Genomic DNA, 14603 nt, shown 5'->3' with positions numbered 1-14603 from the left:
ATCCTGCCGTGTGGTGTCCAACAATGTGCACAAAATAATGGCTAGAAGTCCAGTTAACTAATTTTAAAACCAGGCATTAATCAATGCTTTACTACAATCTACATGCAATGAAGGTGGTTAGTGTCAGTGTAAAGTCCTGCCTGAATGAAAATCATTATAACCTATTTATGTCACGTTAACAAAGAACAGCGAAAAGTTACCGGGTTTATCAACTGCGGTAGCAATTTCGCTCCAACTCCTCCCCTTGTCATTTCTATATTCTTTACACGAAATGTTGAATAAACATTAATGTTTCCAGATATCATCTCCAATGTCCGCTGGACTTCGGGTTGCACAGTGTCAGCTGTTTGGGATTCCCCTTTGTAATTTCCCCTCAGAAAGCACGGAGAGGAATCTGCTTCTGATTGGCTACTTGTCACATTCAACAGGCTGCCAGTCGGGGAAAACCCCTTTATTTGGATGGAGCGGCCACGACGATCTACAGTAACACACCACACACTACAGGTTGATCGGTTACGAAATCACAAGTGACAATCTTAGAACACCCAACGTTCTAAGATCGTAAGGCAAAAAATTGTGTAGTGTGAACTATTGCATCAGGTAGTTGGATGGGCCCATCTTATCTATTTAAATCTAATTATTACTATAGGGCAACATAGTATACAGACTTCATAATCTGCACTCTTTTGGTTGAATGCAGTACTTATTTGGCTTGCAGGAGACTGGCCCTCGAGGTCTAGAGTTGCCCATCCCTGCTTTGGCTTTATGTTGTTTAGTTTTTATTCAAGTACATTATTTGTTAATGGAGATTGAGAATCCATTTAATTTTTGGTTGTTTTGTTTATTTTGTTTATCAGTTCCAGTGTTAAGTGTTCTTTTGAAAATGTGTATCTATCTTTGACAAGAAATTGCATGCATTATTATGTCATTTCAATTAAATCAGTGTAAAAAGGTCTTCAAACAATATTGTCATTTATCGCAATAATATTTGAGACAATTAATTGCTCAGCAAAATTTGTTATCGTGACAGGCCTATTCACATATGTTATATATGTCAGGGTTTCCCCCAGAAAACTTGCTAAGCCTGGTGGTCTGGGCATTGAGGCGGTCCACCGTGTTTTTGTATTAAAAGATTTTAAGTTGTCAGGAAATGTAAAAATATGACTGGGTAAATATATATGTTACGAGAAGACATTGCCAGTAAAACGGTGTTTAAACCCACAATTAGTCTTAAAAACAACTAATCAAAAAATACAATTAAAATGAATATTAATTATTTGCATTTCTGTTTAATTCAAATTAAGTCAGTGGCTCCATAAGGTCCCCAGAGCTTCAGGGGCCTCATAAATGCTAATATTTTAACACAGACCACAGATACATAAATGTAACATTTGTTTATTGGAATTGTCAATGTTGCTTTAGGTTGGCCAATTAAACTATTTCCACTCTCCCAGATTTCACTAAATCTAACCCATAAGCTGTTAGTGGTGCTGATGTTTTTAGCAAAAAATGGAGCCCCTAATTAAAATTTTGCTCAAGGCCTCATACAGCTTTGGACTGGCCCTGTATGAAATGTGCAACAAATGGGAGATTTAATTCAGTGCTGCTAATGTAGCTTTAGGAGTTCTTCGATTTCTTGTCTGTTGAGTTTTTAATAACATTCACAGAAACTGGTTTTGTTGATGGAGTTAATGAGACGAGTTTTTCAAATCTCTGCGCGGTCTGGTTGACTAAGTGGACAAAGCATTTGATATGGTTTGTTGCATCATGTAACCAAAAAAATAATTAAAAAATAAATAAATAAAATAATATAAACTAACTACGAGGAGAACGCGAAAGTTCCTCACTGGGCTGAACCTGCATGATGAGTGGTTAGCGCTAGTTCTTTAATCACTAACTCACCAGCCAACTGTGACCACATACATAAACTTTGCAGGACAGACAGACCCACATTCTGGGCAGGCCCAGTGGAACGGGCGGGCATAGCCCGCCCACAGAGTCAGCCAAGCCTCCTGGACTGGAAGTTGTTTATTTTTACCTTAAAGTGGCCAATTCTCTGTTATTCCTATACTGATTTGATACAGTAGGGTCTTTCACACTTCCCATATCTGTGCCTTCTGTCACTTTTTTTCGGCAGTTAAAACGGTTTAATCATTTTTAACATGTTGTAACATGCTTTTCTATGCCACCTTTAAATGCAACATGAGCGCTAAGATGCTCGCGCTGGGCTTACACCTGTGCAGAACTACTCAGGTTTGTGTTAGAATTATGGCAGCAAACCAGCAAAAACAAACTTTGCACAGTTTCCCCCCCAAACTATTCGACTGAGTTGAGTAATGCTGTTGGATGCAGGTTATGTTAGCTAAAAGACGACTAGCTAATAAAAGATGCTATACTGCTGTCAGGTCTAAATACCTATTAAAACAATTTAAACAAACATAGGAAAGACAAGAGAGTTAAATTCTTTGTTCTCGCGAGGAGAGCAGACAGAGATATGCTTTCAGTTACAAATCTCCTACCGCTCTGAAAAACACATCTCCCGCTCCTCTGTTTTATTGATTTTAGGAACCCTGCCACACGGGGCGCTGCAACTCTAAAATGGTGGAGGGGAAAACAATTCACATAGTTGCAGCGCTAAATGATAATCACTAACTAAACACATGTTATCTACAATCTAAATCCTTCTTGCTCCAGGCACGGCGTCGAATGGGACACGTTGTATATCTTCAAAGCCTCCAGGCACGGCGTCGAATGGGACACGTTGTATAGCTTCAAAGCAACGGCTTTGTAGCACAAAGAACAAAGCAGAGTTTCCTCCAGGGTTGTAAAACTCAGCTGGGAACAACTAACACCTCTATTTCCCAGGGATTCCTTTAGGAAGGAATCAAAGTTATTTAACACACAGAAACATTACTTATACTAAGAGTAAAAGAATAAGAGCATATAAGTAAACATTATCTAAATGTAACTACAAGGCTACATGATACAACAAATATTTGATAATTACTAAAAATACAATTTATCCAACAGTTCCCTCCTGTTTATCGAATATTCCGTTCCATGCCCCTTATCCCTCTAAAAACAGTCACTTCAAATGATTTACAGCTGGGAGTTCATGTTTTGGAAAGCAAACATGTATACACTCAGAGGTCACACCCAGTCCAAAAGCCAGGATCTGGATACCTGTCAGAAGAAGCCTCATCAGAGTATTCTGTATCAACATCAGATTTTTTCTCTAATAAAGGATACATCTGTGCCATCTGGTCCTCCATGGGTGAAATCGCTGTGGTAATGAGACGGTTAAACAAAGAACGCAGGCACAGAACAAAACAACATCCACACAAAGTCAAAATTGCAGCAAAAACTGCAACTGATACTAAAGCAGAGGACACAAGGTTTCTATACTTCCCAAAGGCATCCATCCATGCATCCCACATGGAAGTATCCACTCCAGAGCGTTCCTTCATTTTGCCATTAAGGGTACGGAGCCCTGTAATGGCCTTTATCAAGCTCCCATCAGCCGCTGTATTATTTTGGTAAAAATGTGCAACATCTTTCTCCAAAAATCATGCACACCCCTCCTTTCTCAGCCAGCAGCATATCAAGAGCTATGCGGTTCTGAAAAGCCATCAGTGAAGTTGCAGCCAGTTGTTCATGGACTGCCTCGAAACCAGCCTGTGTCCAGTTGCCCAGTCTTTGTACATTGTAATGGATGTAATTTATTCTGTCTACGCTTTTGTTTATCGTGCACCACCAACAAATTGTAGATTTAAAACCAGCCCCAACCTGATCAACTAATTTATATTCATCAGGCACTCCATGAGGGACTCCGATGGCATCGATGTATGTCGGTTCAGTGTCTGTATTTTTCCATGTCACTTCACGTTTCTGTAAGTGTTGCCTCTTCTGAAACAAAACATTAGACAAAGAGAGTATTAGATCTTCAGCAGATGTAGGATAGACAGATACAGGTAATAACAGAGAAACTAAAGCACAAAACCCTGTTACTTTTCGAGGTAATCTATCAAAAAGTCTGTCATCACCACACCACCACCATACATCTGCTCGAGAAATAGGGTTAAAGTCATCGTTTACAGTGATTACAGTAGTACACATAGTTTTAGTAAGATTCCCTATTCTTTTCCCAGTTCCCGTTATATTTACACATGTGAAGTTAGCTGGAGCTATTTTCTTAGAAAATAAAGGTTTCTTTTCATCTGCTGCAGCAAGGGGAAATATTGCATCATTATCACTATAAATTTGTCTATTAATTCCTATAACATATACTCCCCCCTGATGATGCATTATTTCATCGTGCTCTTATGATTTACAAATAATTCAGTTTAAAACGTCTCAAGAATTTTAACTAATATTTGACAAAGCATGTTTACCAATTAAGACTCTGTGAAGGTTTTGCATAAACCAGCCAGAGAGACGTTGAAGAAAATTCAAAATATAGTTAATAAAGAAAATCCAAAAAATGATAAATTGGCCCATACTGAAATCAACATAACAAAAACACAATACAGGTAGTAACAGAACAACTCAAACACAAACTGACCTAACACAGACATGAGGGGACATTAGATAATGGCTGATCAGACCATTAACACACACTAAGGGGTAATTAAACACACAAAACCCTAACAAATACTGGTCAGTATATGACTAAATCTACAAATGAAAGAAATTAATTAGTAATATTTAACAAAATAAAAGCACTGATACTTAAAGTTAACTAAATAGGTGCACAACAAACAGCCAACTAAAAAGTCAGATCACAAAACAAATCCTTAAACCCCCCTTCACCTCTCAGAGGGACCATCTTTATGGCAGGAAAGAGAGCCAATAAGGATTTCAGGAGGAACTCCCAATTCTTTTACTACTTTATTTAGCACTTGAATCATCAGATATGTTTTAGTTTCATCTAATTTTAATTTGAACTTAAAAAAAACCTTTATGGGATACCTTTTGTCGTTCCACTACTAAAATTGTAACCTATATTCTGAAGTTTTGTCAGGAGGTACTTTTAGATGATGGGAGAGAAAGTGATTTGCATCACACCTTCCCGTTCTGTCCCGCTGAGTTGCTGCAAGGGAGTTACTTCGCACTTAAAAATAGTGGTATGCAAAGAGGCTTCACATGTTAATTAGTTGAATCTAGTGGGGTAGCAGTTACAACCCAGCTATGTGGCCCTCCTGTGGAGCTGCTGCAAGGGGGACTACAAGTGCCCCTGATCTACATTATTCTCTACAATAGTTCCACCAGATCCTCTCTCATTAACCCATAAGTTATTTCTAACTTAATGTTTTCCTTCAACAACAAATTTGTACATTTTAGCAAACTTTGCAAACTTGTTCAGCTCCTAAAAACACTGCAGGGTTGTGGACAATCTTCACCAGTTTCAAACGACCAAACTTCTATTCAGTTTAGACCCGTTTACCTGGGCTTTCCACTGCAGGTCAGTGAGTGTCCCAAGCTTGTCTTCTTTTAGCTACTTTTAAAATGAAATGACCTTTTTGCAATGTACTAAATGTACCCAAGTTGATCTCTCTGCTATTTTCACAGCTGTAGGCGTTGTCAACAAAACTTGGTACGTCCCTTCCCACTTCGGAGAGTACCAGTGTTTCTTCTTAATGCTTTTTATCAGCACCCAATCTCCAGGTTCCACTAAGAGATTTTCCTGCTGAGACACAGAAGAATGATCTTCAGTTTGTTTTTCTTTTTGTTTTTCTAACATGGCTCTCATATAATCAGCTAAATTAGCTTCATCGTCTATTTCCCATTGATTTTTAAACTGTGGCAGTCTATACGGTCTTCCAAATAGAATTTCAAACGGTGTAAGCCCTGATGTGCTTGTAATGTTAATGTATAATTTTATCAAATCTATACACTGCGTCCAAGGCCTACCAGTTTTTTCAATGCACTTTTTTAGCCCCCGATCAATCCGACACTCTGAGAGTTGTGTTTAGCACAAATTAAACAAGCTCTACAAAAAAGAAATAAATCCATAAGTTTTGTAATATTGATGTATCTGTCTTACCATCCCCCCAGTTGAGACATGCAAAACCGCCATGGCTCAACATTACAGCCCACCTATACAAATTTGTCGGCAAGATAGGCTTATTTGCAGGTCACTTATAGATTTGATCTTCTATTTTTGCTCCATTTTTAATCCAAAGAATTTTTTCGTTTTCAGGACTTAATTGTTGCATGTCTTTTAGGATCTTACGTCATATGTTGAATTTTTTAACCATATGGAAGACCTTTATTTGCCCCTCCGCTGCTTTTTTTTTTCCATCTCATCAGCGAAGGCGTTCCCTAGAGACACTTTATCTGTCCCTGTGGTGTGTGCGGCACATTTACAGATTGCTAGTTGTTTTGGTAGCTGCACAGCTTGTAGTAAATCTTTTAATAGGTCTGCATGAGTTACTGGTTTTCCTGCAGAAGTCATCATACCCCTATTTTTCCAGTACTGTGCAAACGTGTGTACTGTTGCAAACGCATATTGACTATCGGTGTAAATCGTCACTTCTTTATTTTTCATTAGTTTACAAGCGGTGGTTAGCGCTATCAATTCTGCAGCCTGAGCTGAATAGTGCGAGGGAAGTTTTTCAGCTTTTAACACTAATTTTTCAGTCACTACTGCATAACCGGTTTGAGTTTTTTCTTGTTCATTTTTCTTTGAAGAACCATCAACAAAAAGTATTTCACCTTGATCTAATGGTAGATCTTTTAAATCATTTCTACTCTTTGCGTTTTGTTCTGCCATTTCCTGACAATCATGCTTTGTACCATCATCTGGAAGAGGTAACAAAGTTGCAGGATTTAAAACTGTGCATCTTTCAATAGTCAAATGAGGTTGCGATAATAATGTGCTCATACAGGAGAGATGCCTCGCAGGCGATAGGAAAGTCATATTTGTTTGTAATAATAGTGCTGAAACTGCATGTGGTACTTTTAATGTTAACGGATGAAACAGTACAACAGGAGCACTGACTTCTACAGCCATAGAAGCAGCAATCACTGCTCTCACACAGGGAGGCTGGGCGCACGCCACACTATCAAGTTTGGAAGAAAAATATGCTATTGGTCTCATTTTATCACCATGTTGTTGAACCAGTACCGAGGTCATAAACTGACCTTTGCAATCCACCATCTGGAAAAAAGGTTTCTTATAGTCTGGTAAGGCGAGCGCAGCACTTGACACAAGGGCCTGTTTTATTTCACACAGTGCTTTTTCTGCTTCCTCTGTCCATTCCAAAGAGGAAAACATTTTTAGATCTTTTTCATACATTAGTTTGCTTAAAAAGAGCCACAATTTCTGGCTAATTAGGCACCCAGTTTCGACAATAGTTAATTAACCCTGTGGAAGCACTAGTTTCTATGTTTGAGGAAGTAGTTACCCAATCGGTAGCTGCTTCTCCTTCTTCAACAAGATTACCTAATTGATTCTATTGCTCATTTCTTTGTTTAAACAGAGATACATGCGGAGAGGTTCACATTCTGTCTAAAGATTTTAAATCATCAGGAAGATCGACAGCTGCAACGGCTGTGTGTTTTGTATCTGTATACAGATAGGTCACTGTGATCTTAACTGGAGTGACCTTGTTGAGTCTGTCTTCATAATTTTTTGTCAGGCCCAGCCGCATTAGGATTTGCCACTTGTATCATAAGATACAGACCAGTTGTGTGTGGCTGACTATCTGACCCTTCTGACGGACAACATGGGGGAGGGAGATAAGGCCCACTGGGAGCTGTGGTTCCCTGCACCAAAGTCTCTCCCCAGTTTTTTAGACCACTTAAAATTTGCTTTTTGTGATCTAGTGATAGGCCCCTCACTACCTTTCTCTTCATATTGTGGGGGTGAGGGTAAGTCGGGGTATAGTTTTGTATTTTGTACTATTTGTTTCTCCCCTTTTGTGTTGCTATTTTGGTACTGGTTAACTTCAGCTACTTCCCCTCCCCCTCCTGCTGCTTGCTGCTCCACTGCCTGCCTCTTCACACCCCTAAACTTTCTGATTCTAGTCATGCTGACTGATCTATGTATTTTTTCTGGGCAGTGTCTGGCTATGTGGCCTTCTCTCCCACAACACCAACATCCTAAATTATTTTTTCTGGAATTTCTTCTTCCCATTCTCCCTTGCTGTCCTCTGAGGTTCTGAGTTCTACCCCTAAACTTTCCTCTTCCTCTCCTTTCTTGATAAAATATTTGCTCCTCATCTTGGAAAAAGGCTCCTGAAACCTTTTTCTTTTCTTTTGAGACCTTTTCTGCGTATATAGCGTGGTTAATGTATTCATCTAAAATCCCAGTCCTCAATCCCATGTAATGTTGATGCATTTTCAGGCTGTACTCATCAAACGAGTCTTCCTCCTCTTCTCTTTTTTGTGCTAATTCTAACCAAAAGTTCACATCCTCATACCCTTCTTTGCGCATTTTCTTTAAATTTGACTTTGTTTTTTGTTTTATTTTATCCTGCAGTACTGTTAGGTTTTGTGAATTCAGACGACCGTCAAAGTTATAGTCTGTTATCCATTTATCTAAATATTTTATTTTATGCGGATCCTGATTGTCAACATATTTCCAGTCATTTGTTTTTAAACTGTCTGTTGGCTTATTCTTACTTATATTTTTCCCCATTTTTTTTTTTTTTTTTTTTTAAATTTGGCCCAGTTTGTCGACGCCTAGGGAGTCCTAAAAACTGGGGTTCTGTTCAGTAGGCCAGCAATTGAAACAACCTGTTGAGGTAACCCACGCTTCAACTCTTTCGAGTGGGGGTTCTTACCTCTGCATCCTCAAGAGGTTTGCTGGTTACAATCCTACTGTTTTATATGAGGTAAAATACCAAATGGTATTTACACCTCCAAGCACTCGCACAATCACACACTTGTTGCGGACTTTAAGCGCCTACTTCGCCGGACTCCGCCGTCCGTTCCAATTACAATTTTAGTGCCTGATTTAAATATTTTTATTGTTGATAAAATTCTAGTATTATACATCGAATTGAGGAAATATTATTGTTGTTATCATTTTATTATTATTCCTAATTTATTAAATTTTATTATTCTCGTTTTTATCGCCTAAAAAAATTTTTTTTATTTTTTTATCTTCCAATTTATTAAATTTTACTGCAGGTCTGCACCAGGCTCCGTGCACCTGTTTCAACGAAATTTTGCGCAAGGACTTCGTACGCCCTTCACGGATTTTGTGCTCTATTTTTACCTGTTAGAGTCTAGAATTTACAGGGTTTTCTGTGCGCGCAATGACCTCCAGTCATTCGCCATACTTTTAAACAAGAATTCACTCACCCTCTGTCTTCCCCTCGGAGTCGTCAACCGTCAGATTCCAACAGGCAGGTCGAACCTCAGCCCTTGAACAGGATCTGATAAGCTTCCACTAGGAAACTTGCCGTGCGCACGGTCTTTACCGGAGTCGACCAGACCTGCTGGGATCTGTTCGGTATGTTGACTTCCGGCTGCGAAGGACCAAATTAATGTCAGGTCTAAATACCTATTAAAACAATTTAAACAAACATAGGAAAGACAAGAGAGTTAAATTCTTTGTTCTCGCGAGGAGAGCAGACAGAGATATGCTTTCAGTTACAAATCTCCTACCGCTCTGAAAAACACATCTCCCGCTCCTCTGTTTTATTGATTTTAGGAACCCTGCCACACGGGGCGCTGCAACTCTAAAATGGTGGAGGGGAAAACAATTCACATAGTTGCAGCGCTAAATGATAATCACTAACTAAACACATGTTATCTACAATCTAAATCCTTCTTGCTCCAGGCACGGCGTCGAATGGGACACGTTGTATATCTTCAAAGCCTCCAGGCACGGCGTCGAATGGGACACGTTGTATAGCTTCAAAGCAACGGCTTTGTAGCACAAAGAACAAAGCAGAGTTTCCTCCAGGGTTGTAAAACTCAGCTGGGAACAACTAACACCTCTATTTCCCAGGGATTCCTTTAGGAAGGAATCAAAGTTATTTAACACACAGAAACATTACTTATACTAAGAGTAAAAGAATAAGAGCATATAAGTAAACATTATCTAAATGTAACTACAAGGCTACATGATACAACGAATATTTGATAATTACCAAAAATACAATTTATCCAACAACTGCTTATGGTGCAATATAGCACCATAAGCTTCTTAACAAGTAGCCTATAGGCCAGTGGTCCCAAACCCCCAGGGCGTGGATCAATTGGTACCAGGCCACACAAGAAATAATTAAATATTTCCGTTTTATGTATTATCTGAATCTGGAGCATCTTTTATTTTGAAAATCCTTTAACCGGATTCTCTTGGTATGTCTTGCGCGCCAGCATTGAGCCTACTACAAGCAGCAAAATGAGTAAGAAACGGATCAGATGTCTTTGGAAAGTTTATTTGCGAAGGGGAAAAGGCCCAGAGAAAAGACAGGAGGATGGATTTATCCTGGATCGGTAATTGATTCCCCCATTCCAAGCCCGCTCGGCATAATCTGCGGCGACCGGCTCGCTAACAAGCTCACTAAGCCTTCAAACTCCTTCACCACATAGAAACCATGAGCACCCTGAGCATAAGCAACACTTCGGGTCTCATTGTCTCTCATCACTCCCAGATGGGACTGTCTTGTAGCAGAGAAACAAGCTCAGGGATCCCATGGATTTGTTATAAAATAATATTTTCATGAAAGTAAAATGTTTGTTTTTGCTGCGCATCTGTATCTTATTTTGAAGGGATGTGTAAACGACCAGAGTCAGAGAGACAAGAGGAGAAGAGTAGAGCTTGTGAGTCTTAGGTCTGGTTCACACGGCACAATTTTGAATTGCTGATTTTTTCAAACCTCTGTGACCACAGAGCCGATAAAAGTACAACAGGTTCGGTCGGTGCTTGTGTCCAGCGACACTGCAGGAGCAACACACCACACAAAAACCGATTTCACACCCAATTAAAATAATGCAGTGTTACAAATACAATCTACCTGCAATGCATGTAGCTAGTGTCAGCATCAAGCCCTGACTGAATGCCTTATCTTTATAACCTATTCTATTTATGTCACGGTAATGACAGATAGCTGAAAAGTTACCGGGTTTATCAACTGCGGTAACAGTTTCGCTCCAGTTCCTCTTATCATTTCTGTTGATATTCCTTGTACCAAATGCTGAATAAACATTCATGCTGTTAACACACATCATCTCCAATGTCCACCGGACTCTTGGTTGGGCCATGTCAGCTGTTTGGGATTCCCGTCCGTGCTTATGTCACCGCGCTTTCTGATTGGCTACCTGTAGCATTCAACAGGCAGAGTCCTCTCCCAGTCGAAGAAAACCCCACTTGCTGCAATAAAAGGGCCAAGACAATCCAACATGTTGCATATGCCCAACTTCAGATCGTAACACACCACACCCTGCAGGATGATTGGTTACGCAAGCGACAATCTTAGAACTCTGAATGTTCTGAGATTGTCGTAAGGGGAAAATCGGGGCAAAAATTTTAAATTGTGCCATGTGAACTAGGCTTTAGTGGACACATCAACATGCAGAAGCCTTATCTGACGGCCCCCCCTCCTTCTTATCCCTTCCGGGCCACAGTAAAATGGCCAAGCCTTGACCGGTCCGCAGTGATAAAAAGGTTGGGGACCACTGCCATAGGCTACTGATGTTGTCTGTTGAAAATGGGTAGTACTTGTTACATTAACTTGTGTAACTTTTTTGGGAAAGGTTCTTGTAAGAGTAGTTTTACTGCACTGTACCTTTTTTCTTTACTTGAGTAATATTATTATTGCTACATAGATTCATTTTGCCTGCCCAAAATAAGCCGATGCCCCCCTATTAAACTTGTCTGGAGCCGGGTTTGACGCTGGGCATCGTGTTGAGATGTAAACGCCCCACATAATTGTTTGTTCACAATTATGTTTGTGAACTATGTTTGTGAACAAACATAACTGTTCACAAAGATAAATAATTCTCACCACTCCCTCAACACGCACCTCTGAAAGCGCAACTACAAATTATTCCTGCGGTTCACAGAGCTGTACAACCACAGCTAACACGGTTCGTTTTAAACTCTTACCTTGAAAGTTCTCCAAAGAACAGAATTCCTCACAGGGGATTGGTGTAAATATCCATACAGGTCAGCATGTGTCCAGTTTGAGTGAAAGGAGGAGCGCGCGATCCGCACTGAGGTAGACTTAAGAGATAAAGCAGTGCAAGAGGAAACGAGCAGAAGCGCCAGATGTGTGATTGGCCCGCTCTGCCTTTAAATGCATGAACTATAAACCTATCTTTTATCAATAAATGTGCTCTATGATTGAAACTCTCAGAACAACAGAGACTTTAATATAAAAAAGGAAATAAATGTAAGCAATATATATATATTTTTTCCAGTTATTAATATTTCTAAAAATAAAAACAAGCCACGCTTAGTCTGGCAGGGGTCCTAGCAAAGCATGGCGTGCCGCCAGGCTTATAATACACTGGGGGAAATCCTGTATGTTATTCACATATATAGCATATATATGTTATGCAATGTTAGTCACATCATTCACATCCTGTACAGCTCTTGCTTAGCAGACTGTATGGTTAAAAAGTTAAATTATTAACATAATATTTAGTAATGTAAGCTAAAAGACTTCCAGGACAAAGAAGCAGTTATGTTTATGCGAGAACAGAATTAATTTTTTGTCTTGTCCAACCTCCTGTCTTCATTTTCTGACAGCTCTTCCGAAGATGCCTACCTTTCTGCAGGTGGTAGAGACCACAGCCACCAGTGTTACTCTAACATGGAAGTCTGGGAATGCTGAGCCTGTGTCCTACTATTTGGTTCAGTACCGTTCTAAAACTTCTGGCAATGGTTTTCAGGAGATAGATGGTGTAGCGTCAACTCGCTACAGCATTGGCGGTCTTAGCCCCTTCTCTGAATATGAATTCCGTGTCCTTGCCTCTAATAGTGTTGGGCGGGGGCCTCCAAGCAGAATTGTGGAAATCTGTACAGGTGAGCAGGCACCATCATCACCACCTCTTCATGTACGGGCACGATTATTGAGCTCCACCACCATACTGGTGGAGTGGGAATCTCCTGAGGAGCCAAATGGTCAACTGCAAGGTTATCGGATCTTCTACAGCTCTGAGCCCAGTAATCCACTCAGCACCTGGCAGATACACAATATCAATGACAGCAAGTTCACGTCCATCTCAGGACTAACGCCTACCACCACTTACAGCCTAAGGATGCTTGGCTTCACATCTATGGGAGATGGGCCACTGTCTGATGTTCTGCAGTTAAAAACCCAGCAAGGAGGTGAGGGTTTCCCACAGTAAAGCCATACCTGTCAAGTCTCCTGTTTTGGCCAGGAAACTATCGTTTTTTTACTCCCCTTTCCCACCGTACTCCCATATTATTATTTTCCCGGATTGTGTGCTGGATTGTGCCCTCCGCTCTCACATTGGTTAGTGTACAATTCTCTTCCCTCGCTCATACGTTAGTCCCCTGGTCCTAGTACATCACTCTATGTCCGCACCCTTTTCTCCTCCCCCCCGCTCTTACATTTCATGTGTCTTGTCTTTCAGTCCGGTCTCCCCCCAGCATGCGCTTTCAATATTGTGCTATTGAAAGCACATGCAATAGAAACACTCGCTTAAGGAGGAGACCGAAACAGATGCTGCTTGTGGGCTCAATGTTGCCGCGCAAGACGTAACCGACAGAATCCGGTTAAAGGATTTTCAAAATAAAAGATCCTCCAGACTCAATACATAACACGGAAATATTTAATTATTTCTTGCGCGTCCCGGTACCGATTGGTCGGACTGGTACCGGTCCGTGGCCCGGGGTTTGGGGACCACTGCTTTACAGCAAGGATGTAAAGCACCTGGATCACAAGAACAAACATGAAATTTTCTCAAATGTCATCAAAGTAATCAACAGTCATAAAATATTTCAATGAAGACCAAAATTAATGTTGCAGTTATTGTTAATCAAAATCCACTTTTTTGAGATTTATATTATGGTATTATATTATCACTCATCAAAAACATACTTGGAGTGTTGCTCCAGGTAGCAAGTGGGCTAGCAAGCTCCTACTTGTTATAATCTGGGCTAGCGGGAGCCTCTTTAAGTAAGAGGGGTCCTAAGATGAAACCTTTGAGCAGGGGTGAATCCAAAGAATTCCAGAATGGATCACTATCTTTTCTGGGGTGTCTCACTGGAAAACATAGGATGAGTTAAGGCACCTAAAACCAGACACCTCAACAAGATTTGGAATGCAGGCATTGGCGGCAATGTTCTCCTTATAGCAATGTTTCTCAAACTATTCTCGCCCCCACTTCAGCGAAACTTATGTTGCCTAGCAACTATAACAGCGTGAAGCAAAGAGCGGAGAAGAAGAAGAAAAACAACGGTTTCCTGATTTCTGTATTATTCTAAATATGTTAGTTTGGTTCTAAAATATTCAAACATGAATTGCACATTTCTACAAGGAATAAATATTAGCAAATCATTTATTTCCAAATATAATACTCTCCAGATTTCAGATAAGCCATTACAGTAACTAGCATGTCTGAAGGCTTAACTTTAATCAATCAAATCGCATCCAGTATTGGTTCAATAGGGGGCG

At 40.1% G+C, this 14603-nt stretch overlaps 1 protein-coding gene across 1 annotated transcript in view; it reads left to right on the top strand.

The window, feature by feature from the left end:
• LOC114139662 (receptor-type tyrosine-protein phosphatase F-like) overlaps positions 1-14603 on the top strand; it is a 153580-nt gene that overhangs the window by 54547 nt on the left and 84430 nt on the right. The window contains exon 6 of the mRNA XM_028009702.1: positions 12710-13309. Coding sequence (XP_027865503.1) covers positions 12710-13309 — 600 coding nt within the window. The remainder of the gene's footprint in view (positions 1-12709; positions 13310-14603) is intronic.

This window comes from Xiphophorus couchianus, chromosome 23 (assembly GCF_001444195.1).
Source record: "Xiphophorus couchianus chromosome 23, X_couchianus-1.0, whole genome shotgun sequence".
In the NCBI taxonomy this organism is placed as follows: Eukaryota; Metazoa; Chordata; class Actinopteri; order Cyprinodontiformes; family Poeciliidae; genus Xiphophorus; species Xiphophorus couchianus.
Note: the sequence above shows the minus strand (reverse complement) of the source record. Positions and strands in the feature narration are given on the sequence as shown.